We start from the raw sequence: 27,077 nt of genomic DNA on the forward strand, positions 1-27,077 counted from the left end.
CAGCAGGAAATGCAATTGGTGCTCGTCGTGTGCTTAGTTGTTGTGTTACCGTAATGTAACTGTTGTCTTTACAGCCTGATACTTCTGTGTTTTCGTTCAAGGCTGTAGGTTCCCTTTGTGGGGAAAATGCAGATGATGCACACTGCTTAGCTATCTTCTGCGATACCGGTGGTATGTGTTGTCCAACTGAAAAGAGACTACATTTAGTCTCTCTGTCTTAACTGTTTGTAACTGAGGGAAAGTATTTAAAGGTAGCTTTTTCAATACCTTCCCAGCGCTATTTTTGCTTACAAATGATCCATGTTATTTTAAACAAGGGTATTTTTATATTGAAGGAAACTACACTTATTATGGCCAGAGTTCAGTGAAGAGTCGGCGCTTGTGCAAAGATTTCCCATGTCAGTGAATGGGTTTCAGGCTGTTCTGCTGATAAAACTGCTCTGTCCATGGAGACTTCACAAATTGGACCAGGAGACAAAGTCCTGCTGTCAGCCTTGCCTTTTCAGAAGTACAAGGGGAGCGCTATTTCGCACGACAGATCAGGGAAGATCACGGGATGGGTTTTCCCTTTCTGTAGTTCAGTAAGCTGCAGTTTACTCTTGTTTTGTAGGCAGCGAGTTTATTATTCTTCACCTTCCTACTGTTTCAGCTCTCAGGAGGAAAAATACATCCCTCAGATTTCAGTTTGGCTCTTGCTAACTTCGGGTGCTGGGGGTGGGTTGTATAAAGGGTAGAATTACTTCAGGAGGTTATAGATTTCTGCTATAATTGCTCTGCATTTTTAACTCAGCGTAACCATTCTTTAGATGACTGTTGTTGTTTTCACGTGTTCAGTAAAGTGTCCTGAGAAGTTAGTCATTTACTTCCCGAGGCTTTTGGGCAATCGGTCTTCATCTCTTTAGCTCAGGAGTACACAGAGTGAACCATAGCTGCACATCCAAATATCACATATCTGCACGCTTGATTTTCACCCCAAGTCTTGTCAGTGAAGGTGCAAATCGCCCTGAGCTGTACTTGTTACAGGTTCAGTTGCTGGAACAGAGTGGCCATGGTGAACACACATCTGTTGTTTATAAGTGAGATGCTAAAGTTAAGGCATTTTTTAAGGAAAATGACTAAAAAGAATTTGGTTTTCCCGTTTCCCCTCTGTTAGTTTACAAGCCAGAGCTGGTGTCAAGACAAGCTGCTGAAGTCTGGTGTCTTACATAGGGTGATGACAGTATTGTTTGATTAAAGGCCATGAGACATAATAGCAGCCATAAATTACCTATTAATTTACCATGTGAAATGATAACATTAATAATCTTGGACTAGTAATAAGAGGAAGAGTGCCAGTAGAAACAAAGGTATTTGCGTTATCTAGGAGTTAACTAGGTGGTGTGCTGCATCGGTGAAAGGCTGTGCAGCGCTCTGTAGTTACTTTTATGTCCTTCTCTCGTATTATTTCTGGTAGGGCAAACGTGGCTGAAGTGACCATTTCCCTTTTTCTTTTGCCTTTTTTAGGCTGACGAGCAAGCCATGCTAGAAGATACGCTGGTTGCACTGTTTGACTTGGAAAAGGTTACTTTTTACTTCAGACAGTCAGAGCCAGAACCACTAGTTGCGAGTGAGTGATTACAATCCTATCGGGCCTTCACTGTAGAAACGTTTTCTGTATTTGTAACATATTTTTCTCCTAGCAGACAACCTCCTGCAGGGAATGTTGTATAACTTGGGATTATGGAGAATTAGTGGATCTGTAGCTCTCCTAATACTCCTGGATTTCCTGAAATGCAGCTAACATCAGTGACGACGCAGAATCGTGTCTGGCCATGTCAGTAACCTTGGGGGCAAAGCTGTTTGCTTAACTGAACTGTGCACTGGGAGGCTGGGACTGCCTTAGGAAAGTCCCTGGATACTGAAGAGTCACGAGCAGAATAAGCGTGAGGTCTTAATAGAGAAATGCAACTGAGATGAGATGGAGAAGCATAAAAACCATTTAATTTTATTGTCTCAAAGACGAAGTAGGTCTTGGAAGAGTTCCTTGAAAGTAGATGGCAGACGCTATTAGGATAGCTTTAAATTGTGCAAGAAACTTCCTGTGAGAGCTGCTGGTGCAGATGACCGGGGCCCTGAACCCTTCCTTCCAGCTCTCCAGAAGGGACTGTCTTGGCAGTCTGCTGTTTATACCCTTCACTCATTTCCAGCCAGCAGAGACTTTCCTGCAGTGAACTTTTAGTGAGCAAAAAGCCCTCATTTTTTCCTAAGTCTCATAACTCCCCTGGGCAGGGAGGAAAGCGTGTCTGCTTCACATCAGGCTCTTCTAGAACAATTCCCTTGCTGGAGCAAGACCACACATGAGAAAACTTCTGCAGTAACCCAGACCAGAGCACAGGAAGCTCCTCTGCAAAGCTGCCCGTGCCCCAAAGAATTCGGTAGCTCAGGGCTGGTACTAAGGCGGGAATGACCCTCTATAAGAGCATCTTTATCTCTGTGTAATTCAGGGGAGGGCCCTGCTTGGAGCCTGTGTTTTACGGAGCTGTGCCAAGCCAGGTAACAGCGCGGGACCGGAGGTACAGGAGGGAGTTAGACCTTTGCCTGTGTCGTCAGCTGTTCGTATTGCTGAATCCTCCAGCTGAGGTGGCCTGTGCTCAGAGGGAAATGCGAAGTCCCTGTGTTCTAGGGTTGTAATAAATGCTGTATCTCCCTTTGGTTTAAGTGCTGCCCCCACGTTAATCCTGACCGTAGTTACGGAGGAGAAGGAACTGGCAGATGTTTTTCCATTTGTGATTCTGCATATTCAGTAAAAGAAAGAGTTTAATTACCAAAAACAATGGAAAATGTTCCTTTGGAATCCGTTTGATTTAAGTAGAAAATAATTCATGCTCATGGTGTAAAACCTACATAATATTATTAATGCAAATCACTAAATTTCAGCTGCTTTCAACTTGAGTTATGTATGGAAACGATACTTCCACAGGAAACACATTCAAAGCTTAAATTGAATTAAACTGACTTCCTCTGAGAGCGTTAGCTAAATGGAGAATTGTCGTTTACTTTTCTAATGGTAATTACATGTTAATCATCTAGCATCATACACACGGTGTAGTTTGTGGAGCTGCTGTAACTGCAGAATGAGACTGCTGACCTCTGCCCCAGCTGATGTGTTATGACACTTAGGTTGTCAAAGCATGATAAAACGTGCTCCTGATTTTGTATATTCTACCATAATACATTTGTTTTCATTTGGCTCCTGATTTTTCATGGTAATTTAACGAATGTGGTGGTAGCTATTCTGTATTTACTTGCTCTGTGTCTCCCAAATCTGAGGAGAAAGTGGCGCTCTATCACCCTGACCTTCTACACTGCGCACCCGAGGCAGGCGTGATCTTTACCTGACCATGTGAATCGCGGGTGCAGCGGCTTCTGGCAAAGGAGGTGGCGTTGCTTGGGATGCAGTGGTAACGCTGACTGTGTTCCTAGATGTGCCCATCACGTACCAGGCAGAGGGAAGCCGGCAAACCCTGAAGGTTTACTTCTATCTTGATAGTTACCACTTCGAACAACTTCCTCAAAGGCTGAAGAATGGAGGGGGCTTTAAAATCCACCCTGTGCTTTTTTCACAAGGTAACTTGAGCTTTAATCCCCTCCCCTCAATTCTTTTGCATACAATTCAACTCTCTCTAAATCCTACCTCACTCTGATCTAAATCCCTGGTAACCTTAAGGGCACAATGCTTATATCTAAATATGTTGTTTACTGTGGGCTGAGATTTTTGATAAAAGAAATAGAGGCATAAGCATACATTTCAAAGTCTACACCTGTTACGATTCCAACACCAAAGACTGCCTCCCCTTCAATCAGTATTTTGGTTTTGTACACATCAGTGGACAATGGTCAGACCATGAAACTTACTTTTAAAGGTGTTTTTCATTCCAAATGCTGTCGTAATCTTTTCCCGATACACTTAAAGGGCTCCCCTGAGAAACCTCTCTTTAAAAACGTTATGAAGACTTAGGCTTTTGTAGTGACGACACTGCGCATGGTAGAGATGAGTGGCGGGGCTGATGCTCGGGCCGATGCTCAGGCTGCTCGTGAGCTGCAGTGTCGCTGCAGTCCAGCCCTCAGGAGCGGGAGCTGGATTTGCGAGACGGTGAGTGCGAGGTGCTGGTTGCCTGGAGCCCCCTTTGGTTTCGGAGGGAGCTGGAAGCGCTCCGTACCTCGCAGATGATGTCCAGGGCCCGCGTGTGGGGTAGGCAGAAGCCAGGCGTACACCAGTGAAGGTTTCGAGGAGGGTGTGGTCTCTAGATCGGGAGGATGTAAAAGGAAAAAGCAAACAGCAAGATTCATGAAGAAATAGCCAAGCTGACTTTAGACTTAAAACACACAATTTTTAAAAGATAAGATCCGTGAAGTCTGTTTTTTAAACTAATAAAGACAGACTCTGGTGGATTTCTCTGTCCCATTAGCTGCTACCCTTTGAGCCTTCCCATCCTTCCAGGTTTTCTCCTATCCAGTTGTCTGTGCATTCAGACCGGAATATCCAGCTTGGCTTCGGGAATACCCCAGAAGACGTGGTTGTAAGGAAAGCTGCTCACAGAAGAGCTGACTAATCAATTGGGTAGAAAAACCCTTTAAAAAGGGGAGAGCCCAAGCAGCGGTGAGCATGGCCCCCTCGGTGCCTGTACAGGCAGAACCGTGTGCCCCAGCCAGTCCCAGCAGATGCCTGAGTTTCCCAGCTGTTTAGTCTTAATTGGATAAAACCACCTTTATGCTAGTAAAGTAAGCAGTAGGAGTTACCGACTCGGTTTGCACTAGCATGGTATGACAAGTCCAGGTGGTCTTGTGGGGGCTTTCTGGTGTACTCAGCACCAAGGATGTTAAGAAACAAGTCTGGCTGTTGACATTTTTAATGTTTTTTGCAGAGAAGTAGAATTACAAACTCTGAAAGCACAGAAGGGGAGTGCAATTTGCATGTTCTTTCATAGTGAATGAATTATTTATTAACTAGTCATATTAAGCAGTACAAGCAGAATTAATATTCTGTGTGCAGCTGGAGCTGGAGGATGGCAGCATGTTTCCATCAGAACTCTGCTTATCGCCTGCATTTCCTGGCAGAGTGAGGGGTTCTTAGAATGTGTATGGACTGTTGAAGGGGCAATATTCTTAACTATAGAATATTTAATGCTTCTCCCCCCCCAAAAAACCCCTAATTGGCCAAGAGCCTGTGTTTTAAGTTATTAGTAAGGTTAAAGCCTGTTGATTTTTCCAGTCCAAATTTTACTGAGAACCTCTCAGCCACTTGGTTTGACTTGGCTAAAGAAAAGGTAGTATCTAAATTGGATGGGCTGGAGCAATGTTTGCTTGTTTCTTTCTGGTTTGGTATTTTTTTCTTTTTCTGAAAACTATTGCTGGGAAGAGAGTCACTATGTGGGAATAGCAGTGAGTTCATGTTTTCTTCCTTTTAATTTCTGTGCAGTGATCTAATGAGAAGGATGTGGCAATCCTTCCTTTAACGGAAGCCTTTGGTTAGTTCCTGAGTTCTGGTAGCGATATTCATCCTTGCTTTGGTGAGGTGAATGCAGTGGAGCTGGACAAGGTCAAGTATTTGACTTCAGAAACATACCTGATCCGTGGAAAGGAGCTTATAGGGCATTTTCAGTGATCCAGAGGTGCTTGCTTTACCTGATCCAGGGGAGGGCGTTCATTTTGCAGGGGGAATAACAAGAGGTTTAAGTGCTCCATGTCTCCCAAAACCGAGCTTTGAAAGAAGTTGTTAGGTCTCCTCTGTGAAGGTAGTTGGCAGGTTAATCCTTTCCTTCCTTCCCAGCTCGTTCTACTGTGTTCCTCTAGAGTACAGCAGAACTAAAAGCCACATTTGCATTCACAGGGCAGGAGTACTTTAATTAAAGCAGCAGAACTCAAATTAGTGCGCTCCTTTATATTTTCCACAGGGCAAGAAATGTCATTTTTCTTGTAAGCAAAATCTGAGGGAGAACCATATGAATCTGATGACACATGGAAACAGCTCAGCAATCCACAGTGGGGTCGCAGCCTCAAGGTTAAAAAGTAGTTCACTAGTGTGTGAATAAAGCTGCAAAGAAGGCTAATATGAAATACCTAATAGTGCCTTTCCTCTTTTCGCAGCGTTGGAGAGCATGGAAGGATATTATTACAGAGACAGCGTCTCGGTAGAAGAATTTCAAGCTCAGATTAATGCAGCCTCACTAGAAAAAGTCAAGCAGTATAACCAGAAACTACGGTGGGTAATAAAACAAGGTTCTTGAGATTAGTTTACCATTTTCTGCTTTTCTTCTCCATCTCTGTGACACATTTTTAAAGTGAAGTGTGTTGTGTGGTGGCTGGTTTTTGGTGCATGATTGAACAAGATCCAAGATTTACGGCTCTGACTCGATTTCTGCACTGTTAAGTTGCTCTTTAAAAAGCCGTTTTCCCATGTAAGCTATGGCTGTGACTGCCTCCAGGCTGCTGCTCTAATCTGTATAGAAGAGGAAATGTCTACAAAGGGAGGTTTGGAATTGCGAAACATGATGATCTGATTTTGCAGATCTATTTTTACCTAATTTCTACAGAACACAACTTAACAGTAACTTTCCTCAAAGCTGAGCATCTTCCTCCCTCCACCCCACCATGCTGATGGGAATATTAAATGTATGTGGATACTTGCATCTGCTTCGGGTGCGGGTCACAGAGTGCATACTTGCCGGTACAAGTAAAGATCATGCAGCTCCGTATTTCAGTAAATATTTTATGAAGAAGTTGCTCATAAAGACAGAATTTCTGGTACACAAAATAATCCATTAGTTCTGAAGGGAAATACTGAAGCTGTGCGCATAGACCCCTCTTGCATCTCACTGTGTCTGTGGAAAACACCTGCTGGGGTATGCTTATTTGTACCTGAGTCGAAGGAAAAGCGTAGGACTGCAGTGAAATCCCCTCTTTTCGCTTGGAAAATGCTCAGTTCAGATGGGAACGCCATTGTTCCACTGGACCTGGGCAGCTTTTACAGGCAGCAGAGAGCAGGAGTTCAGAGGGTTAAGGGCAGTGGATAGGGGGGAAGAGGATAAGTGAGGGTCTCGTGTTTTCCAGTTCCTTCACACGTTAGCCCTCTCCTGTCTTTGGCAGGTTTTCTTGCACAAGTATTTCTGTAATGTTTCATCAAAGCAGCGGTCTGCCTAGATTGCGTTGGAATCCAGGCGGTGTTCTACCAGAAGTGATTTTAAAGCCGGCTGTAGTCAGTGCTCTGTATTTCCCTTCTTTGGTGACGTCTGTCAGCGCACTGCGATGTCAGTGACAAATGTGCTGTTCGCTTAGTCTGTTTTCCAGCTTCTGGTACGAGTACTTCCTCTCTAGAAAATGAAGTTCCTCCCGAGTATTTATTGGACGAGGCTTAGGTTGGAAATCACTTCTACAGAGCGCTTTGGTCGTGCCAGCGTTTGGCCTGGATGAAGTCAGCCAGTGTTGGAAGGAGATTTCTATCGGTTGGACAAGGCAGGACTGTCTGCGCTGTTTTTCTCTGCGTAGGCCCAATTTAACCCCCATGGAAACCCTTAAATTGATGCTCCCGTGTTCCCTGACCTTGCTTACCTCGTGTGTTAGGACCCCCATTCAGGCTGCGGCTGTAAGGAGGTGTGTTCCCCTTGTGCTGTTGTGACTCGCCTCTGAGCAGCTGCTGACCTCCAAGGCCTGGTGTTGCGAGAATTTGTTGTGAAAAAGTTGGCATTCAACAAAAACTACTGTGGGTAGCTCTGTCCGTTCACAAGAGTAGGAAAACCTTGGATTTTTTTCCCAAGCCATCTAGTGTCTGAGAACTTTCATTAATTGCTTATTTTTTTCTTTTCTTGCTTTCTGGTGAGCTCTACCCACTTCTCAAATGAGGCACAAACAGCTTCAGGAATTCACTGACTCAGTGTGAAGAGGCACAACAGAAAAGCAGATGCTTTGTTCTCGTTCTGCCGTTTGCTAACCTGTGTAGGTGTTTGGCCAGAGGAATCTGATGAAGTAACTGCAGCAGCGAGAGGTGTCACTGTTCGGATAATTGCTGTAACGAGCAAGTGAAATGGAATATTCCCTGGAAGCACACTCCCGTGCAATAATGCTATCCTGAATTCATGCGGAGGAAATCCTTGGTGCGGAACTGCCTGATCAGTAATAAGTCATTCAAGACAATTCATAAACCATTCCTTCTCCGTAGGAGGAGGAAGGTGTTGCTTCTGAGATGACCATGTGATGGCTGTTCTGTAGCCTCTCCACTGCTGCAGCAGCAGAGAGCGAATGGGAGCACCAGTGAAGGAAAAGGAGTAGAAGAGGGGTAGGGACTGGTGGGAATGAAAGCAGTTTGGCAGTGACACTGCGGCCAAGCCATCCATTGAGGAGAACCCGTGACAGAAGTTCAGCTTCTCTTGCTCCTCGTGAATTTAGATGATGATGCTCTAATAATGAGCAACAGATGACACCACTTTGTGTATGGTCCCACTTACAAATAGAGATGTTTGGCCTAACTTGGGATGTTCCCATGCACTATAAGTAATGAGTAGTGCTTTTGCTCAGCCACCTCTTAACTTATTGTGGTAAAGTCTTGTCAAAGTTTGAGTACATTGAACATTTTTGAGGAGTGTAGTGGTTTTTGGGTGACAAATCTGATACTGATGTGTGCCTTAAAAGTAGTCATTTACAAGTCACAAAGTCAAGAAGCTGCTTCCCTTTATTACAAAGTACATTCATAACTATGGAACTGTGACCAGCTTTTCCACAGTGTCAGAAGTGACACAATAAATCCAGGTGCAAAATTGTCCTCCTTGGCACTGATTTGAGCATCATAAGAGCTTCTGCCTTTCATGGTTCTTGCTTTGGGGCTTTTGCAAATACTACCTCAACTATGAAGTAGTAATAAGATTATCATTTTTATGAGAATGCATGAAAGTTGAAAATCGGTTACAGAATTTCGTGCTGAAGGGGAGTGGAGAGAATGTTCCTCCATCTTCTGTAACAGACTTAACTCTAGCTGTTGAATCTAATTGTGTAAGGGAACTTCCATTCCAAGGCCAGCTAAAGTTCAGTTTTTCTACAACTCCTGAGGCAACATTCCCTGCCCCAGCAAATATGTAAGAAGCCCTTTATCAGAATAAAGATGTTGTTTAAAAAAAACCCCAAACCAGTACCTAGCTTATGAGATTTCTGAAGCTGCTGGGAAATGTTCAGCATCTGGCCCACAATTTTTCTTAATTGTGCAGGATTTCTTTTTCACAGTCAGCTAGATTGCACTTAGTGTAGAGTTCATCTATTCTGTTTCTGTGATGCTGATCAGGAACAGAAAGTGATGCTGAAATTCTGTTTGCAAGTTGAGCTGGTGCTAGTAGTTGCCGGCAATGTGAATGTAACCTCATCAGATTGTTTGCTAATGAGAAACATGCAGTGCAACCAAGTGAAAGTAATTGGGTCAGCTCCTGATTGCCATGTGTCTGATCGCTCAGCAGTTGTCTCCTGGTTTAGAGCACCAGACAGAACCTGTGTGTCTGACCTGGGGGGAGGCTGATGTTGAGTGAGCCTGTTCTGTATTCTTCTGCCTCCTCACTTTCCCTCGTCTTCCTCGCCTTGCTGTTCCAACAGGCTTTTGCCATCCCCACCCAGTGCTTTTGCTTTCACAGACACCAGGGATGGTTCTGTCAGCAGTGCAGGGCATGATGGAGTTTGAATCTGCTGCAGGTGCTGACAGAAATAAGGAAAACTCGCAACCCCCTGTGTTTACCTGAACTGCTTGCTTGGCTTGAGTGTTCTCTTGCAAGTCTTGAGTCGTGCAGCTATGAAGGTGTGAGGGTAAACTTGTAATTCTGGAAGCATTACTGCTTTAGGAGTTACACAGTTATTTCCTTTGACTGTGATCTTTATATTTGGTAAATGTCTCTTCTGCAGAGTGAGATTTAGCATTGTAGCTACTGTTCTATTGCACAGAAATAAATTGTATGGTTGTTGCTGCAGCGAAAAGACTGGTTGCAGTGTAGGCTGGGAAGCTGGGACAGACTGACAGACAGGTTATGAATGGCTGTGGGCTGAGTAGTGACTGTAAGATAAAACAGTAAACTGTAAGATAAAAACATTTGCATATGAGAACATATGCAAATATGTTATATGTGATATCTTATCACATTAGGATGTTTTTCCCTATGAATTCTCTTTCTTGGAAAAAAAGGGGTCCCTCCGATGACACTATTAAAATGTGGTTTTGTACGGGTGCTCCTGGGTGGCCGCTTAACCAGAGAGCCCAGGCACGTCTGGTCCTTCCTGGACGTGTCCGTGCACACCTCTCGGAAGGGATGAGGTGTGCAGAGGGATGTTGAGAGCACAGGGTATTCAGCTTGTGGGTCTCTGCAGTATCCCTGGCTGTGTGGTGTTGAGTGTGGCTGCCTAAAAATATACTTGCTGGATTCTGAAGCTGTCTGTGCAGGTGACTTTTAGCTGATGAGAAGTTAGTGGAGTCACTGCCTTTTGGATTCAGAAGCATTTTTAATTCCTCTTCAGCACTCATGCTTGCATTTAGACATCTAAACACCTTTAAAATTTGGTTCCTGGTGTCACGGTGGCTTGGTTTGGGAATATTCAGAGGCAAATAAGCAAAGCAGCAGATGCAGGTGAGGTGAGAAGAACTCTACTTTCCCATAGCTTTTCTTCTATCTCCAGCATGGCACTTTCTTGTGACACCCCTGACGATATGATGACCCAGTTCTTCGCTCCAGAGATAGGCTCATGCTGTGGGAAAGGCAGCTGAGGATTGCTGTCCATCCCCGCCACTGGTGCGGGTGCTAATTACCACTGTACAGTAATTAACTTGCCTGTGCATCAATAGGCAAAGGAGGTCTGGCAAAAACCTTCCTTCCTGGCTACCATTCTGTGTGATTTAAAACCATTCTTTGAAGTCAGCTGTGTCCAGGGCTGCTGGCAGCTACCTCTGTAGCCTGATGTACAGCCATAAAATAAAACCGAAAGATAAAGCAGTAAAGGGAAAAGGCTGTTTTTGGTGGGTTTTTTCCCTATGTTGCTGCTTCCTTGGATATCATTTTAGGAGGTAAATGTAAGTCTGTTATGCTAAGGAAGCAATTATAATCAGCGAATCTAATGACAAATGATTTGGCTAACTACCCTCGTTACATTGAGCATCTGATTACACTGAATGTAATATTTGTAATTTTAAAGTTTCATTTGCAATGTAACTTCAAGCAGTTTCTCTGTAAAGCCTCCTGTATTTATTCTGTGGCGTAAGTAGCCCTCCACAGAGTGATGGCAATTTTAATTCTTTATTCAGGGATCCATGAGGTTTTCGTGCTATTGGGTTTTCTTGTTTCTTTTAATTTTTAAAAAGACAATAAAAGGAAACTACTTCTGCCCCTAGAATTTACGTAAGGACAGAGCAAAATCTCTCTGAGGACTATAACATCCTTTATTTATACACTCGCAGCAGCCGCTCGAGCTGCATGCTCCTTGCCAGGCTGGAGTTTTCTGTTCCCTGTATAATTTAGTCACGGCAGAAAATAGATGTGGTGGCACTTACAGCTTCAGGCTCAACTAAAATTCTCTAATAGTTGCTTTGTATAAATGCAATACTATGGCACAAGGGGCATCTCTACCTCGAGATAGTTAATTACTGTGAAAGAAAGAGCTTGTCTGTGTCTGGAACAAATTGGTGGTTCCTCCAGACAAATCCCTTTGTTATCACAGATCAGATCCCGTATCAATTCCTGGGTTAAATGCATTAAAATCCACTTGAAAACTGGCAGGTTCCTTCCCCTGCTGTTTCCAGGGGAAAGCTGTTCCAAACCGAATGGCTCACGTGTTTATGCTGCTTGTCCTTGTGCCGCTGATGTCCCGTGATTTTAGTCTGACTCTCCTTTTCCTCATGCCTGTCCACTTCAGCCAGCAACATGTTGATGAGCAACATTAATAGTTTTTGTTGCTGCCATCAAATTTGGAGTAACCTGAGGAGAGTTTCGGGTTTCAGAGAGTGATTCTGTGAAAACGTGGGTTTGGTGCAGTGGGATATTGTAAAGCAGGTGAAGAAAAGTTTTCCTGTGCTAGGTATTGGCTACGCTGCTTTGTGGTTCAAACAGCAGCAGTAAAACTGGGCTGTGATGCTGCATACACAAATGTATCATGTTGTTTAGATGACTACAGGAATTGGAAATCTAGTGCCTTTTTTTAAAGATGTGGTTCCAAATGAACTAGATATTGCGGCTGAACTCTATAAATGCAAAAGCTTTCCGAAGGAGAGATTGAAAATTAGGCATTCGCTCTGAAGGACATAACAAGGAAATAATAGCTAAATTTGTCTCCTGATGAACTTAATGAGAAGCATTTTAGGTAGAACAGAAATTAAGATTCATTGCATCCAAGTGAAGCAAGACCAGAGAGAGAATAGAGATCCTGGACAAAGTAAATTAAATTTGTCTAGCTGGTCTAAAAGATGTTGCCAGCTGGCTTGAATTTAGCTTTGTTTTTTCTCTTCCAGTGCTCTGCTCTGTCTGAGAGTGCAAATCCATCATTTCTTTAGACTTCTGACAAAGTATGATCGGTATTTATTACAGGTAGTGTTCAGAAATGGAAAATCACGTGTCTCGATCGATTATATGTAGCGAGTCTTTGCTCGCCGAGGTGGACATCTGGTTCATGCTGCTCTCTGTCTTCTGCAAACACAGCACAAGTCCCCTCAGTGGTCAGAGGGGGAGCCTGTTCTTTCGTTCCTCGTCACTGATAGGAATCCAGCCCAAGTCTGCAGCTTGTACAGCCCGTAGCTGCAGCAGAAAACCTGACCACCCAGTGACTGCTCGGCACGTTGTCTTTTTAACAGTGTATTCCATGTCTGGAATATCAGGAGCCAAAAAGGAGACGTTGACTGTCTGAAGGGCAAATGTGGAAGCAGTTAGTGCTAATGGGTTTAGTGTGGACTTGGCTGTCTGGGTAGTGATGGGAGAAGCAGGAAGGCAGCTGTAACTGGTCTGTGGCCCAAGAGATTCCCTTTCAGGTCACAGATGGGATGGTTTCAAGTCATCTTGGAAGTAGGTAGAGATGCTGGAGGCTAGATTCCTGGAAAAGAAGGGGTTAAAATGTAGCGTATGAAAAGTGGGCGGTGTTACATAGAACAAATGGTATGTTTTCCTCTTTTCTGTTGACCGTGACTTTGTCTTCACGTTTCTACAATCCTCTGCTTGTGTGTTTGTAAAGGTTTGAGAGCAGGCTGTGGTGAGCCTGCTGGGACAGCAGGGCAGTTCCCTTGCCGCCTCCCCAGCCTGCTCCTCAGGTACTTGTGCTCATCCGAACACCAGTGTCTTAGTGTGCTCTTTTCACAGACTGGAGGGAGTTGAGATTGGTGGCAGAGCAGAAGTTTAGCCAGGGGCTGCAGGCTTGGGAGAAAGTGAGGAGCACTGTGGGAATCGTCCCCTCTGTTCAGGAGTCCAGTTCCTCAGGAATTTGGTTTTCCAGTGTTTGAAAATCTGTGTCCCGGTTATGCTCCCAGTCTATTCCAGTAAAGCAGCCAGTTGTCAAGAAAACCCTTAAGCTGCTTTTCTTGAAATTTTCTTACCACTCATCCCCACTTATAGGTATTTCTGTGCATAATTAAATCTAATTATTCCTCTCTTTTCTGTGTGTCTTTTGCCTGTCTCAGTCACATCCTCCTTCACCCAGGCTGTGCTGTTTCCCAAGTTTGTACGTTGTTCGCTTGCACTTACAGTAGAGACTGACGAAAGCTGATTCATCACTTTTTGCCTGGAGTAAGGCAGGAATCGCAGCATCGTTTTGGTTGGAAGAGACCCTTAAGATCACTGAGTCCACCTGCTCTCCCCTGCTCTGGTCACTTCTTTACTATCCTTGGCTTTTGAGGAGAAGGTGATTGACACCTAGGGTAACCCTGTGGGCTTCCTGGAACCGCAGACGGAGAGTAGCAGTAGAAACTTGTCTGTGTTTGAACTATTTGCATGTGCAGAGTTGCTCAGGAACGTGTGTCTACAGGTTTGGAGCCTCCTTGCGGCACAGCTTTCAGTATTTCAGATTTTCAGGATTTTGCGTGTCCGGGTCAGACACATTGGAGGGTACCCTCTAAAATGCTTCACTAAGAAAACGTCACTACTTCTGCATCTCCTTTGTACTCAGGTTCTGGGCAGACATCTCGGGAAAGCTTTCATCGTGCGATAATTTTTTTTCTTTTTGACCACCAAGATGTCTATTGCCTCATTCCAGTGTGCGTTTTCCCTGAGATGCTCGTTCCGTTATTTCATGCTATTACGTGGGGTGTCAGAAGTGAAACGTGGCAGTGATCCCCTGGTTCTAATGCCTGTTGGCTTGCCTACCTTTTTAAAAGGAAGGCTTTTCTGCTACAGCCTGGAGAAATTGTAAGGCTTTTAGAAGCAAAACTAGCGTCGTATTTGCAGACAGAGGACTATGATTTCATTCTTGTTCGTTTCAAATGGATTAGAAAATATTGTCCAAATTGGGCATCATGCCAAGATTGCCATTAACTTTTCCCATAAAATATGATTAAGGACCTTAACAAGCATTTAGTAATTAAGTGAAGTGCTTTGGAAATTTATATGCTGTCCGCAGTTTGTCATGTTCTGTAAAATATTGAAGACAGTTTTTCTGAAAAGCCATAAAAATAGAGCACTTGAGAAACATCTGGGAGTGTTATCTGATGGGGGAATAGTTTCATTCGTATGAATTCAGATTTTTAGGGTATTTAGGTTTTTAAAATTAATGTGTGTAGTTGATTCTTGTTGGTTCTTTAGGTTAATGAGTAATTGACTGAGTTAATGGAATAATTTCTGTAACTGTATGTCCCATTCTAGTGTCCGTGTTGCTTCATTTTGTACCCTGAGCTGATCATTTTCCATGTACTCCACTAATGTGTGTACTGTTCCGTATTTGGGTTCTGGTTTCACTTAATGCAGCTGAAAGTGCTGGAACAGCAGTCCAGAGAGCATGGGAGTGCTGAGGAGACTGAGTAGAGCGGGATTTCCTGTGGTGTGGCAGGCAAAACCAGTGTTGGCTTTCAGTCAGAGAATGCTGGGTGCACGGCAGGGGGATGCTTTGTCTCTTACCTTTGCTAGCGAAGAAGAAGGTTGCTCTGTGCTGCTGAGGTGGCTTTTGTGTGCTGTGGCCACTCAGAGTGGTTTCTGAGTAATTTTCTCTGCAAACCTCTTTTCCTTCCAGTAGTCTCCAGCTTCCGCTGGCACAAAGCACGTTCTGGATCATGCAACAGGCACCGTGGAGTAAGAGCTGTGTTAGCTTTGTGCTTTCTGAGGGGATTAATCCAACCCATACATTTGGGAGAAGATGTTTTCCCAAGCTGCAAAGCTCTAGGAAGCCAAATCTGCTAGAATTAAAGGTGGCTGGATTTTTAAATCAGCTCGGTTATTCCCAGTTACTGAGGAGTGAAAGGCTGTTCACATCTGCATCTGCTCCCCTGCCCTGCCAGTGGGTAACAACATGAATGACTTCCCATGGGTAAAACCACCAAGAAGCGGGAGGAGTGATGTTATGTTACGTGAACCGGCGTGTGCTACGTGAATCAATGTTTTTTCTGACTGGAGTGTCCTGGTGATCCTGTCACAGAGTTAGAGTGCAAGGCTGTGTTCTTTTCAGTCTTCGTTATCATGTTTTATTGCAGCTGAGATTTGGTTCCCACATTCCACGGTTCCAGCCTGGGTAGTGGCTCAGCTGTGACCTTTAGTCAGGTCTGCTCCTTGGGCCCAGGCGATGGAGCTGGATCAGAGTGATACCTTGGGGTTTCCGTGGCAGAGTCTGGTTTTTTTCTTTGCCTCCTTACACGCTCCATATCTCAGTGGGGTTTTTCTTGTTCTGTTTTATCTTGACCTTGACCAGAATTGCTGCAGTGGTCGCTGTTGCCTGGTTCTCACTGGGTGCCTTGTGCAGGCAAGGAAGCATCTACCAGGGGCTTCTATTTCCAGCTGCCCCAGCAGGTTTTAGGAGTGTTTCAATGAGCAGAAAGAGTTTTATGATCAGAGAATCAGAATCATAGGATGGCTGGGTTGGCAGGGAACTTCAAAGATCATCTGGTCCAAGCCCCCCTGCTATAGACGGGGACAATGATGTTTCTGTTCTCTTAAGCAGCGCTACAGAGGCAGAGACACTGCCAGCACAGAGCTGTGCGAGCTGTTTCCTCTGCCTTTGAGAAGTCCAATGATAACTCCTCTGTGCTGAGCAATTAACTTGTTCATAAAGTAGAAAGAATAAAGCAGCTCCTCTAGGGCTCCTGAGTGGAAGGAGACAGGAGAGGAGCTCCGTGCTTCCCGTGTGCTCTTTGCTAAAGCTCTTTCTTTCTGGAGCTGAACAGAGGTCTCCTGTTTTAGGAGCACAGGATGGCACGGGAGCCCTCTGCATGGCATGTCAGCCTTTGTCTTCAAACCAGCCTGGGCTGCGATTGTCCTTCGTAGAAACTGTTTCTGGTCCTGTTCGTTGGTTAGAGAAGGAACCGGAGGAATGTGGGTTGAGGAGCTTCAGTACGTAATAGATAGCAGATCCAGTAACTGTGACTTACCTGTCGCATTTGTGTTCTGCAGGTAAATGACGGTGTTCCTTGTCTTTCCCTTTCATGCACTAACTCTCCTCCGAAGGAGGGTGCAGAGCTTGTGAAGGAAGGCAGGTGTTTATTTGCACGTGCATGCACGAGTGCGCACATGGCGAGTGCCGTTTTGCCTGTACCGTGTGTATTTGCCCCTTGCAGGGTTTTTGCTTTTCCGTTTGTGGTGGGCTTGTGTATGTCTGCTCTGGCGGTTCTGTGTTTTGGGGGGGGGTCCTGGCTTTACCCTACTGCAGTTACACACAGCTGATACGAAACAGCTCGTAGTGCGTGAGGATCAGGTACTGATTGTATGCCAGGTTTTCCTCCAGTTGCCACAAACCTCTTCCATGGATAGCTTTGATGACAATCACTTTCAGGTCCAGGTTTTCTACTAACTAGACATTAAAATTTTGCGCTACACTGTCAGAGGGCATAGGGACATACTTTTTGTCTCTAGAACAAAAACCCTTATTACTTTAAAAGGAAGAGAGATAGCGCCTGTTCACCTATGTGTTAGTCCTTGATCCTCTCTTAGCATGAAATTTTTTTAAAAATTAAAATATTCCAAACTTAGGATGGTGTCTGAGAATAATTACTTACGTTTTGTTCAGGAATTTAAACAATTAACAGCTTTTGCCTTATTCTGTTTGTTCTTTCAGGGCATTCTACCTGGACAAGTCAAACCTGCCTCCAAATTCAACATCTAAAGCAGCTTATATAGATAAGGTAAATAAAAGCATTAAGTGCCTCATTTAACTTTCCATGTTATACACTGTGTTATTGTAATCCTTTCCTGAGGCTTTAATCCCATCGAAAAACTGAATTATTTAAAGCTGGGGCAGGGGTGCAGGGAAGGGAGGAGCTCTCTCATCCACCCCTATGACTTAGACGTGTGTGGTTCTGTGTGAAAAGGCCGTCAGTGTACTGGAGAAGGGGGGACGTCTTTCCTTTTCCACGGTGCTTTCAGAGCCAGGCAGTTGCTCGAGGAGCATGTGGAAGGGGAGGGTTGGGGCAGAGCATGTACAGGCAGAAATTCTTTGTTCCGCAAACTGGAAGTGCTGTTCCAAATTAAATGCCCCTTCAGTGTCCTGCTCAGGTGGCTTTCTTCTGAACCTGCGCATTCAGGCTTTCAAATACCTTCATCTGTCTTTAAAGCTCTGCGACTGAGAGGTGCCAGGGGCTATGACAGTTCATTTGATGCTCTCTCCTATTGTTAGTTGGAGAGTTAATGCGCACATTGCAGCCCGATGGGGGAGGAAGAAAGCTCCCAGAGTCTTGCCTGCATTGACTGCAAGAGTGACTGAGCTACTGCGGCTCGAGAAATACGGTGATCATCAGCTGAGCCCTGTGACAGAATAAATTGTATGTGGGTGTCATCCAGCGAGGGTGTTAACAGACTGATAGTGCCTGTTTCTTGGATCCCTGCTGGACTGCATGGGAGGAGACGAGGACATGTGCCAGCGCCTTCCCTTCCCTGGTGACTCAGCAACTTAACTTGGGCAGCAGGAGACGTGTCGCTTTTGGGGGAGCACTTGTTACCCCTAAACCTCTTTGCTGTCTGTTGCAGTGAGATGCTCGAGGGCAGGGGAAAAGCATCACGTAATCCAGATCAGGATGCCGGGTTAAGCTGAAGCACTTATTTGCAGCTGGAACGAGCCAGGAGTGAGCGCGTGATGTGGTTGGGGCTGTGCCTTTTGCTCTGTCTCCGTAACATTGGGAAATGGCACCAACTACAATAAATCGAAGAGGATGGGAGTTAAACCAATAGGACCTAACCCAAGTTAAATCTCTTTGTGCCCAGGTTTAAATGTGCGGGTTGTTAAAATTTATTTACTTGACCTCTGTGCTTTGCAATGAATTAACCTTCATGTAGGAGCAAGTGAGGCTGTCGTTTCCCTAACTAGTTAAAAAGGTCAGTAGGGAATGAGTCTCTCTTTCAGAAAATTTGTTCTTTGAGTGGTGGGAGGATTGCTGGAATCTCTGAGTGTTTCTGGAGTAAAGACAGTAGGGAACTTGGAATTAGGAGGTCTGCGAAACTCTTTTGAACGTCTCCTTTACACAAAGCAGCACAAGATGATGTTTTCCAGTATTAGATGACTCTTGAAGGTTCCTCTTCTGAGAGCAGCCTTCCACTTGAGGCTGCCGTCAATGCCGAGGTCATTGTAACTCCAACTAAAGAGTTAACTGTGCTCGGTTTGCAGTGTGCTTTTGTTGCTTCTGTTCATTTTTATTCCTCTGTTGTTAGTCAGGATTAGGAACAAGACATTTGCATAAATAAAGGACAGCGTTGTCTTAGCTATAAGCTGATTTTCTCAGCGAGTCCATTGACCAGTCTTGGCATTTCTCCTGGATGTGCACACGTGCTCTTTGTGGCTTCCCTTCTTCGCCAGTGCCGATAATGGAGGTGGCACTGCTGGGGTCTGTTCGGCCTCTTGAAGTGAAACATGCTTCTGTAGGCAGGACTGGGACTCAATAGCAAATATTTAAACCTCTCTCTCTTCCTCTCTTGCAGCTGATGAGGCCTCTCAACTGCTCAGATGAACTTTACCGGCTCATAGGGTCCTTCATCCGCTCCAAGCGCACTGCCGCCTGCGCGTACACTGCGTGCAGCGCTTCTGGAGTTGGGCTGCTCTCTGTGTCGTCCGAGCTCTGCAGCAGGCTTGGAGCGTGTCACATCATCATGTGCAACAGTGGAGTTCACCGGTACGACAGCTGCTTTTCCTCCCTTGGTTTCGGTCAGTCGTCGCAGGTTGAGACTGCAACTGCTGCTTTTTGTTTATAGAGAGCCCTTACACTAAGTGTCCAATGTCTTAGACTGAATATCTAACACTCTTGAGAGGTTTGTGGTGAAATTCCAGGATCGTATCTGCAGTGGCTGACAGAAATGAGCAGTAAATTTGGTTTTGTGCAGTTGTAATGGATTGTTAAGTCAGAGAAGGGCAGAGGTATTCATTGCCAGAGCAGGAAAAGGAAGGTTTCCTAGGTGAAAAGCACAGACTATATTAAGCTCCCAGTACAGGTGAGAAATGCTGAAATTTGTATTTGTGTTGTAAGCTGGGGGGATTCATAGCAGGGCTTGTTTCAAGGGAAAAGATGAAACAGAAGAGTTGCATTTTTGCCAGTGCACCTTACAATGACTCAAGTTCAGCCTATAGAGCGCTTGGAGTCATTAGTACGTAGAACTGAGCTATAATCAACTGAGCTCTGTCATCAGCGCTAAGAGATTTTAATAGATGTGTCATTATGGCAATAGCATCGTTACAGAGCTCTCTAGTACTTAATGAGATTTATCGAAGCAGCAATACAGTTTTGTTCTGGCTGGGCAGATTACGATTTTTTTTGTATGTTAAAACCAAACAAAAGCAAAGACTACAATTGGGGAGGTGGGGAAAAAAAACAAGAGAACCCCGACCAACCAAGAATTGGGCAGTAAATATCTGCTCTTTTAATAAGAATTCCAAACCGCAGGTTACAGGTAACAACGTGTTAAGTGGAGGCTCCTTTGTTTCCGATCTATTAAAATCCTTATTTTAGCAGACTTGGTTCCCAGTGCATTTTGTTAGAACAAGCATTACTTTCTCCTCATTTTAGGTAATGTCCTTTCTCTCAAAGAGCTTTGAGGAGAGGAAGGAAAAAAGCCACATAGCTGCAATGCAGATTGTCAGGCACAGCCGCCAGGCGAAGCTCTGGAGGCAGCCGGCAGTTCAGCTGTCCAGAAGCACTGCTGGCCACTTCTGTCTCCAGGGGTTGCAGCAGACGGTGGTGCTCTCTGTCACCAAGACAAGAGCATGTAGCGCGCTCTGTACTACACCTGGCTGTAGGCAGCAGCAGAAAAATGCTTTAACCCCAGTCGCTGTATCAGATGGAAGTGTAAATACTGTGTAGCGTGGACTGGTAACGAGGTTCTCATTTCAGAAGACCACGAAGCTAAACAGCTTTTCTCTGGCTCTGTGTTCTGGTTTCAGTTTCATGTCTTACGTGATCAGAAAGGACTTTGGGCTTAACTTTGCTGGTTTTGTTTATTTTTTTGTAAAGCTGAAAAAGACCTCCAGGTTTCATTAATTTCATGGATTAAATTCTGAATTCGCCAGTGTATTTGTGCCAGAAATTCCTATAGTGTATGAATAAAGTCAGACTAACTTTAGCCTTAGTAAACTATTACCCCATGGCGTGTGGGTCTCAAATTATTCAGAGTAACTTGGTGACTGAAGAAGAGGTGGTATGGTGGTGAGCTGTTCTTAGAGGAAAATAAGTTATTCATCCAATTTCTACTCAAAAGTAGGAGATAATTCAAAGGTATAAACTATTAAATGTCTATTTAAGTATATTTTAAAAATAAAAAATACTAGAAAACCAGTATTTGATTTCAATACTATATTATGAGCAGTGGGAGTGGGATTTGCGTGTGCTGTGGGTGCTTTCCACTGAGATGTTAAAGGATTCAAGATCACCTGCTTACATAAAGTAAAGGTGCAAACCACTTTTCTCTGAAGGTGTGACTAGTTCTGCGTTACCGCGAGCCCTTTCGAGCTGTGGGACAAGAGACCGTTACTGCACTGGCACGTTAATGCTGCCTTTGGTTCCATCTGTCCAGAGGGAGGGACAGCGACTCTCGGCATCACCAGAGACGCTTTAGGAGAGACCCTCCAGCGACAAGGGATGCATTACCTGAGATTTTTACGGGTACCCGGTCTGTGCCCCGAATTGCCAGAAGTTCACAAGAAAACTCGGTCTTCAGAAACTAGAGGGGATTCTTGTGCTGGTTTTTTAAGTGGTAAGAGTTGAGGAAGTTTTTTAACAAGTTTCCTGACGTTACTGTTGCGCGTGCAAACTGGATGGATAAAGAAGATTTTCCTTGGAGTTTGAAGTTATATGAAGTCTCAGTTCACATCTGTTTTTTCTTCGTGGCCTCCCTAGGCCACACCTCTATAGTTGTAAGTTAGTTCTTCAGAGTTCGAGCTACTGCTCTTCAGGAAGAGAGGATATTCATCTCCGGTTTTATTCAACGGCGCATCTGGCCGCCTGTGTTCTTGGTGGAATACCAGCTGGAAACTGGTGTTATCTACAGATACTACTGGGCAAGCAGATGGGGGAAAGATGTGAATTGTCCTTGCGGGTTAAACTGAAAGTGTATTCTTCACTCACCAGATTGGTCAGCTTAAAAATGAAGAATAATCAACTCAGAGCAAGGTTCCTGTGTGCTTTCCTTTAACCCCCCTCATTTTAGCCTTATTTCTATGATTGGCCTCTAACGGGAGAGGATGTCTGAGAGTCTGTGGGAGAGGCCAGGGTGCTCTGCTGGTCAGCATCTTTCTTTTGTTCATGGGTGGTGGAAACTGAGCAAACCAGTAATAGGTCAGGATTTAAGATACAGTTAATAGACTTTAAACAAAATATTTATGATGTCCCTGCTCACTGCAGGGGGCTTGGACTAGATGACCTTTGAAAGGTCCTTCCCAACCTAAAATGTCCTGTCATGCTAGATAAACCTCCCCTCACTTTGTCTGTCTGTTACAGCACTGCGTATATTCTGTGTGTTCTCAGCGTAGGCGTCGGGGACTAGCAGGGGGTGGTTCTGCTGCCCCTCCGCCAAACCAGAAGTGGATTCCAGAGAGCTTGGGCAAGAGACGCTGGGCGGCAGTCCAGTGCAGGAGAGCGCTGTGAAACAGCAGCTTTGTCTGCTTTGACAGTGATTGCTGATCTCTGCCTTGGTAGTGTCGTGGTTTCTGCCTTCTCAGTGATCCATATTAAATTGCTTTTTACACTGCACTAGGCTAAACCAGCTTGACAGAGTTCATATCTTCATCCCTATATCCGAGATAATGCTGCGGACTTTGAGTTGCTGCTGCTGGCTTTGATTTTTGTTATGACAATATGTTTACCAATTTACATTTGAGCCTGCAATCCTACATCTATTTCAGACAGCAGTTCTTTTCAAGTATATTTCGGTCACCAGAAAAACAAGGATGAGGAGAAATAAGTCCCTTTAACCTTCACTGTTCTAAGTGACGTGCGAATGCTACAAACTCCCCTTGGATTATCATAGCGAACATGCCTGGTTGATCGACATCGGGAACAGAGCTCTAAATTACTCCAAGAAATCAATACTTTGCATTTCTATTTTCCCTCTTTTATCATCCATGATTGTATTTCTGCCTGCCAACCGGCTGTCACCCCGTAGACAATGTCCTGCTTTCTTGACTGGTACTTGCTCTACGGTGCCATCACTCTGTACAGATGTGGGTGTTCAAAGGCACTGCTAAATTTTATTGAATCATGATGCCAGCTCCTGCTGGAGGAGAGGAGTGAGGCTGCACTGCAGACATGTCCTACCCTCTTTCCATGCCAAAACGAAATGAGGTGCAGCAGCTGCAGAAGTCTGTTCAGGGCCCATAGGCCTTACAGGCTCGAAGGAATCACTTGCAGCATCCAAATGAAGCAAATCCCAAACTTATTTCAAATTTTGCTTTTCCTGGAGGATTGAGACAAGTCTTTCATAATCTTGATAAACCTCAGAAAGATCAGTGTCTTGTTTTCTTTCCTGAGTTTTAATTTCCGCTCTAGAAAGTCTGTCCTCAGCGTAACCATCCTTCAAGCAGTGGGGTTCTGGCTGAGCGATGAGGCAGGCTGTGCCAAGGGTTGATTATGCTGTCTCCCGTAGCTGGCACCGCTCCTGCAGTCCAGCTCAACCTGCTCCATCTTCCACACAGCGAAGGAGAGCAGCTCCATAAGCTGTCCGTCACGGCCAGCTGCCCTTCTGTGCATCAAATGAAGCAAGGTGAAAAACAGGTACTCCGGATTTATGTTTTACACGTGCTACTGTAAGAGTTCTTCCTTTTAGATTACTGGGGAAAACTTTCCTGTAGGAATTTGAGCTCTGTGACTATGTGTGCAAAAAAAAAAAGAGTCTTCTTGCAGTTTCACAGCTGTATTTAGGCTGGCTATTAGCTCGACAGCAAGGGGGATGGATGGGACTGCCTTCAGGAGGCAGGTCAGCGCAGGCTGAGAAACCGGTCCTTGCTCCTCGCCAGCCTTATGGTCTAAACTGGGCTTTTAGTCCTGCTGCCTTCCCGTTCAGTCAGGGTTTCCTCATGGCTTTTAAATTGCAGTTTTGTTTCCTCTCTCTCCATGAGTTTGGTGGGTTTTGTGATACCTAATGAGGCATAGGCAAACTTTTCATAAAATAGTTTAGTATAGTAGAGTATTCCATCAAGGTATTTCATTCTGTGCTGATTCCTGTTGGAAAACATGACTATAATTGTTAAATACATGAGAATTTGTTTTAAGTCAAAATAACCAGGACGCTTAGCACGAATCAATTGTTTCTGCAGTGATGATCTCTGCCTGCCTTTCAGAGGCATCTGCTGTGGTTTTGCTTCGTTATCCCAAATACGGATGAGAAGGACTATAGCCTTATAGTTCTCCTATGTGTTACAATCTGAGACGCTATTTCATTTGAAGTGCGCTCTGAAAGTGCAGAGAAGTGCATAAAAAGCACTGAGACAGATCAGATGGGCCTCAGTTGTTACTGGTGTGGATTTCAAGATGTTCTGTTTTCTACCTGGATTCCTTTTAATGTTATGGACACCTAGCAGCAGCGTTCAGACATGTCTCGATCGCTGTGCTGATTGCAGAGCAGTGGCCTTTCCACACCGGGGACACCTCTGCTTCACAAAGGTTCTCAAAGGGGCTGAACCCACGTCCTGCACTCCAGCAGAGGTTTATTGTGATTGCAAAATACAACACTGTAGATTAACGTAGGGGACTTTTGCTCGTTTTCTCTAATAGCTGTTGGCTGGCCCAACTTCCTCTCCACGCGAGGTAAAATTCTGTGTGGCAGAGTTTCAGTATACGGGCACACAGACTGCAGACTTCAGTTTTACTTGCCTGGAGACACATTCGTAGAATGACAGCTTAGAAGTGGTGAGAGGGCTGTGAGTCAGGCCTGTCTATATGCTTTATGCTTATTTCTTAACAGTCCCAAACTATGTTTTCCCTCCCTTTTATGATGGCCTGTTGTCGTCTTTGGGTCACTCATCAGAATCAATACATATTACCAGCCATCACTAGTGATTATAGAGAAGGACCCCCAAAACGGTTCACCCCAAAGCGTCTGACTTTAGTAGTAAGTTTGGAATTGCTGCTTACGCTGATGTCAGTAATAGCTGCTCTATAAGCATTAATTTAAATGACAGCAGAAACAAATGAATAATGAATAGTGTAATTGGTTCAAAAGGTGGTCAAATGTAGGTATGATGTATAGAAAGAAAAGTAACAAAAATAACAACATCGGCATTAAATTACATGTTGAGTAGAAGCTTTGGGTTTTAATTAGACAAAGCACACGTGCCTCCTTTTCATACTTCTTTCCTGTTTGCCTGGCTGGAACGTTTCATTCCAGCATCTCTGACTGTGGTAACTACTAAACCCATTTGTTTCACATCATCTTTTCTAGCCAGGGCATTTTTCTAGGGGGTATTTTGATGCGGCTTTGGTTGTAGGATGGCTGGAATCCCAACCGAAACCTGAGAATGAATTGACTGATTTAGATTCTTTTGACACTGGTAACAGATAGACAGTTTGCCGAGTGGCAGCTCTGTAGATAGTGTACGTGAACTCCAATTATTTTTCCTTTCAGTCGACATTAAACAAGCTGTCGTGAAATAATCCATGTCTTAGAAAATGTCAGTCTGTTTTCCTCTGCTACAGCTCCAGTTTCCAGTACAGATGTCCCAAACCGGGACAGATGTATGTCTGTCCAGCGATTTGCAGCCCTTCAGTACAAGTCACATCCAGCCCGAAACAGAAGGACTATTGGTGGTAGAAAACCACTTAACCTCTTTTGTTCAGGATGTTCTGATGTTTGAAAGTTTGTGTTTAATCTTCACATCGGTAGTGTCGTGACTGATGGAGGACTGGGGATGGCAGGCAGGGGCTGGGAGCAGCTGCAGCCCCTCCTTTTTCTTGGAAACAGAGGGGTGGAATAAGGAATTCCCAGCCTGGTTGTGCTGGGAAAGCCAAACATCTGTGCTGCCGTGGTGCTGTACTCTGTCAAGGCAGGGAATGTGTGGTTCTAACCAACATAACCTCTGAGATGATGGATTTAGGTCTCTTGTTTTTCTGGCATAAAAGCAGGGATGAGAGAAAGAGAGGGAGCGAGAACAGATTTTGATTTGTTCACACTAAAAAATATGTGGATTGGGATTTATGCTTCCCATAACAGAATATTATGAGAGCACTGAAGGATTCTTCCTTCTCCTGGTATTTTTTCCTGGTTTGGTTTGTCTGGGCTGATGGCATAACCAGATACTTTCAGTGGTCCGAACTGCTTCCAACTGCTTAGTAAACTTGTAATGCCCTCTGCTTATCAGCCCTCAAGTGGGGGAAGAGGGGTGGATCGTTGCGTATTGGACATGTTTGCTGACAACCCGTGGTTCTGAACCTTGCTCAGACCACCAGAACAGTTCTGCCATACGAGGAATTCCCAGCTTTCATATTGCTTCGTAAAATGGTAGGAGTTGTATTGGTTTAAAACATTTTATTGAAGAGGTGTGATAGCAGTTCACATTGCTGCTGCTGTCATCTTGAGTGTCTTCACTACTGATTTCCCTGGATATGTTAAAAATATTACCCTTAGAATTACTATCCTTTTTTTGCCTTGAAGTGAGAGCTTCAGTTTTAGCCTGTATGTTTCAGGAAGATGAAAACACAGTGTTTAGAATTTCTAGTCTAATATTTAACTATTATGCACCTTAAACACATACCCCAAAAGATCAATAGATTTTTGCTTTAAGTCAACTCAGGTCAGCGTATTCAAGCAACTGGGGAGTAAAAATTATTTCATTACCAAGGAAAATCACCAAGCTTATAAATTTTAATGAAAGGCCATTAATCAAGCTACTGATCAAATTTAGTATCGTCTACACTTGCTACTGAGAAACTTTTTACAGCCCATAAATTTCCTTAAGCGGTATTCAGAACGTGTCAGGGTTCTTTTTTCAGTAAGTAAATAAGTGCAGACACATTTTTCCTCCTACAGATCTTCTGCTCAGCAAGACGGGTGTTTGACTGAAGGAGATTCTCTGCTCTGTGTGCATAAAATAAACTCTGCAGAATCTTTTGGTCAGGATGTTGTCAAAAGGCTGCTCAAAAGTATGTTTTAACCATGTGGTTTAGTTTTATTATTTGAACTTGACGCTTGCAGCTTTCATCAGGTTCTGCTGAGGTGGGATCATTTTCTGTACACTTCATCCTTCTGTTTGAGGAGATCTGGTCAGTGCAGAACAGAACCACATCCAGCAGCTTACTGGGGCAGAATGGAGCTGCCCTCAGCCTGTGGATGACAGCAGCCCTCAAATACATGCTTTCCAAAAAGCACCTGTTTCTCCTCAGCTTTGTTGCCTCTGTGTCTTCTGCAGCTTTGGTCTTGCCTGTATGAGAAACCAGCTCCCCAGCCTTGACCTCGCCATGACAGCTGGAGTAGGATGGCGTGGCCAAAATGACTTTCCCT

At 44.4% G+C, this 27,077-nt stretch overlaps 1 protein-coding gene across 1 annotated transcript in view; it reads left to right on the forward strand.

Annotated features, from left to right (window-relative positions):
• Nucleotides 1–27,077, forward strand: part of PREX2 (phosphatidylinositol-3,4,5-trisphosphate-dependent Rac exchange factor 2) — a gene marked incomplete at its 5' end in the record, with an annotated part of 91,462 nt that overhangs the window by 55,830 nt on the left and 8,555 nt on the right. Inside the window, 5 exons of the mRNA XM_010145830.1 lie at nt 1,504–1,606; nt 3,463–3,606; nt 6,127–6,241; nt 17,227–17,293; nt 19,080–19,270. Of these exons, the coding sequence (XP_010144132.1) occupies nt 1,504–1,606; nt 3,463–3,606; nt 6,127–6,241; nt 17,227–17,293; nt 19,080–19,270 (620 nt within the window). The remainder of the gene's footprint in view (nt 1–1,503; nt 1,607–3,462; nt 3,607–6,126; nt 6,242–17,226; nt 17,294–19,079; nt 19,271–27,077) is intronic.

This window comes from Buceros rhinoceros, unplaced genomic scaffold (assembly GCF_000710305.1).
Source record: "Buceros rhinoceros silvestris isolate BGI_N320 unplaced genomic scaffold, ASM71030v1 scaffold18781, whole genome shotgun sequence".
NCBI lineage: Eukaryota > Metazoa > Chordata > Aves > Bucerotiformes > Bucerotidae > Buceros > Buceros rhinoceros.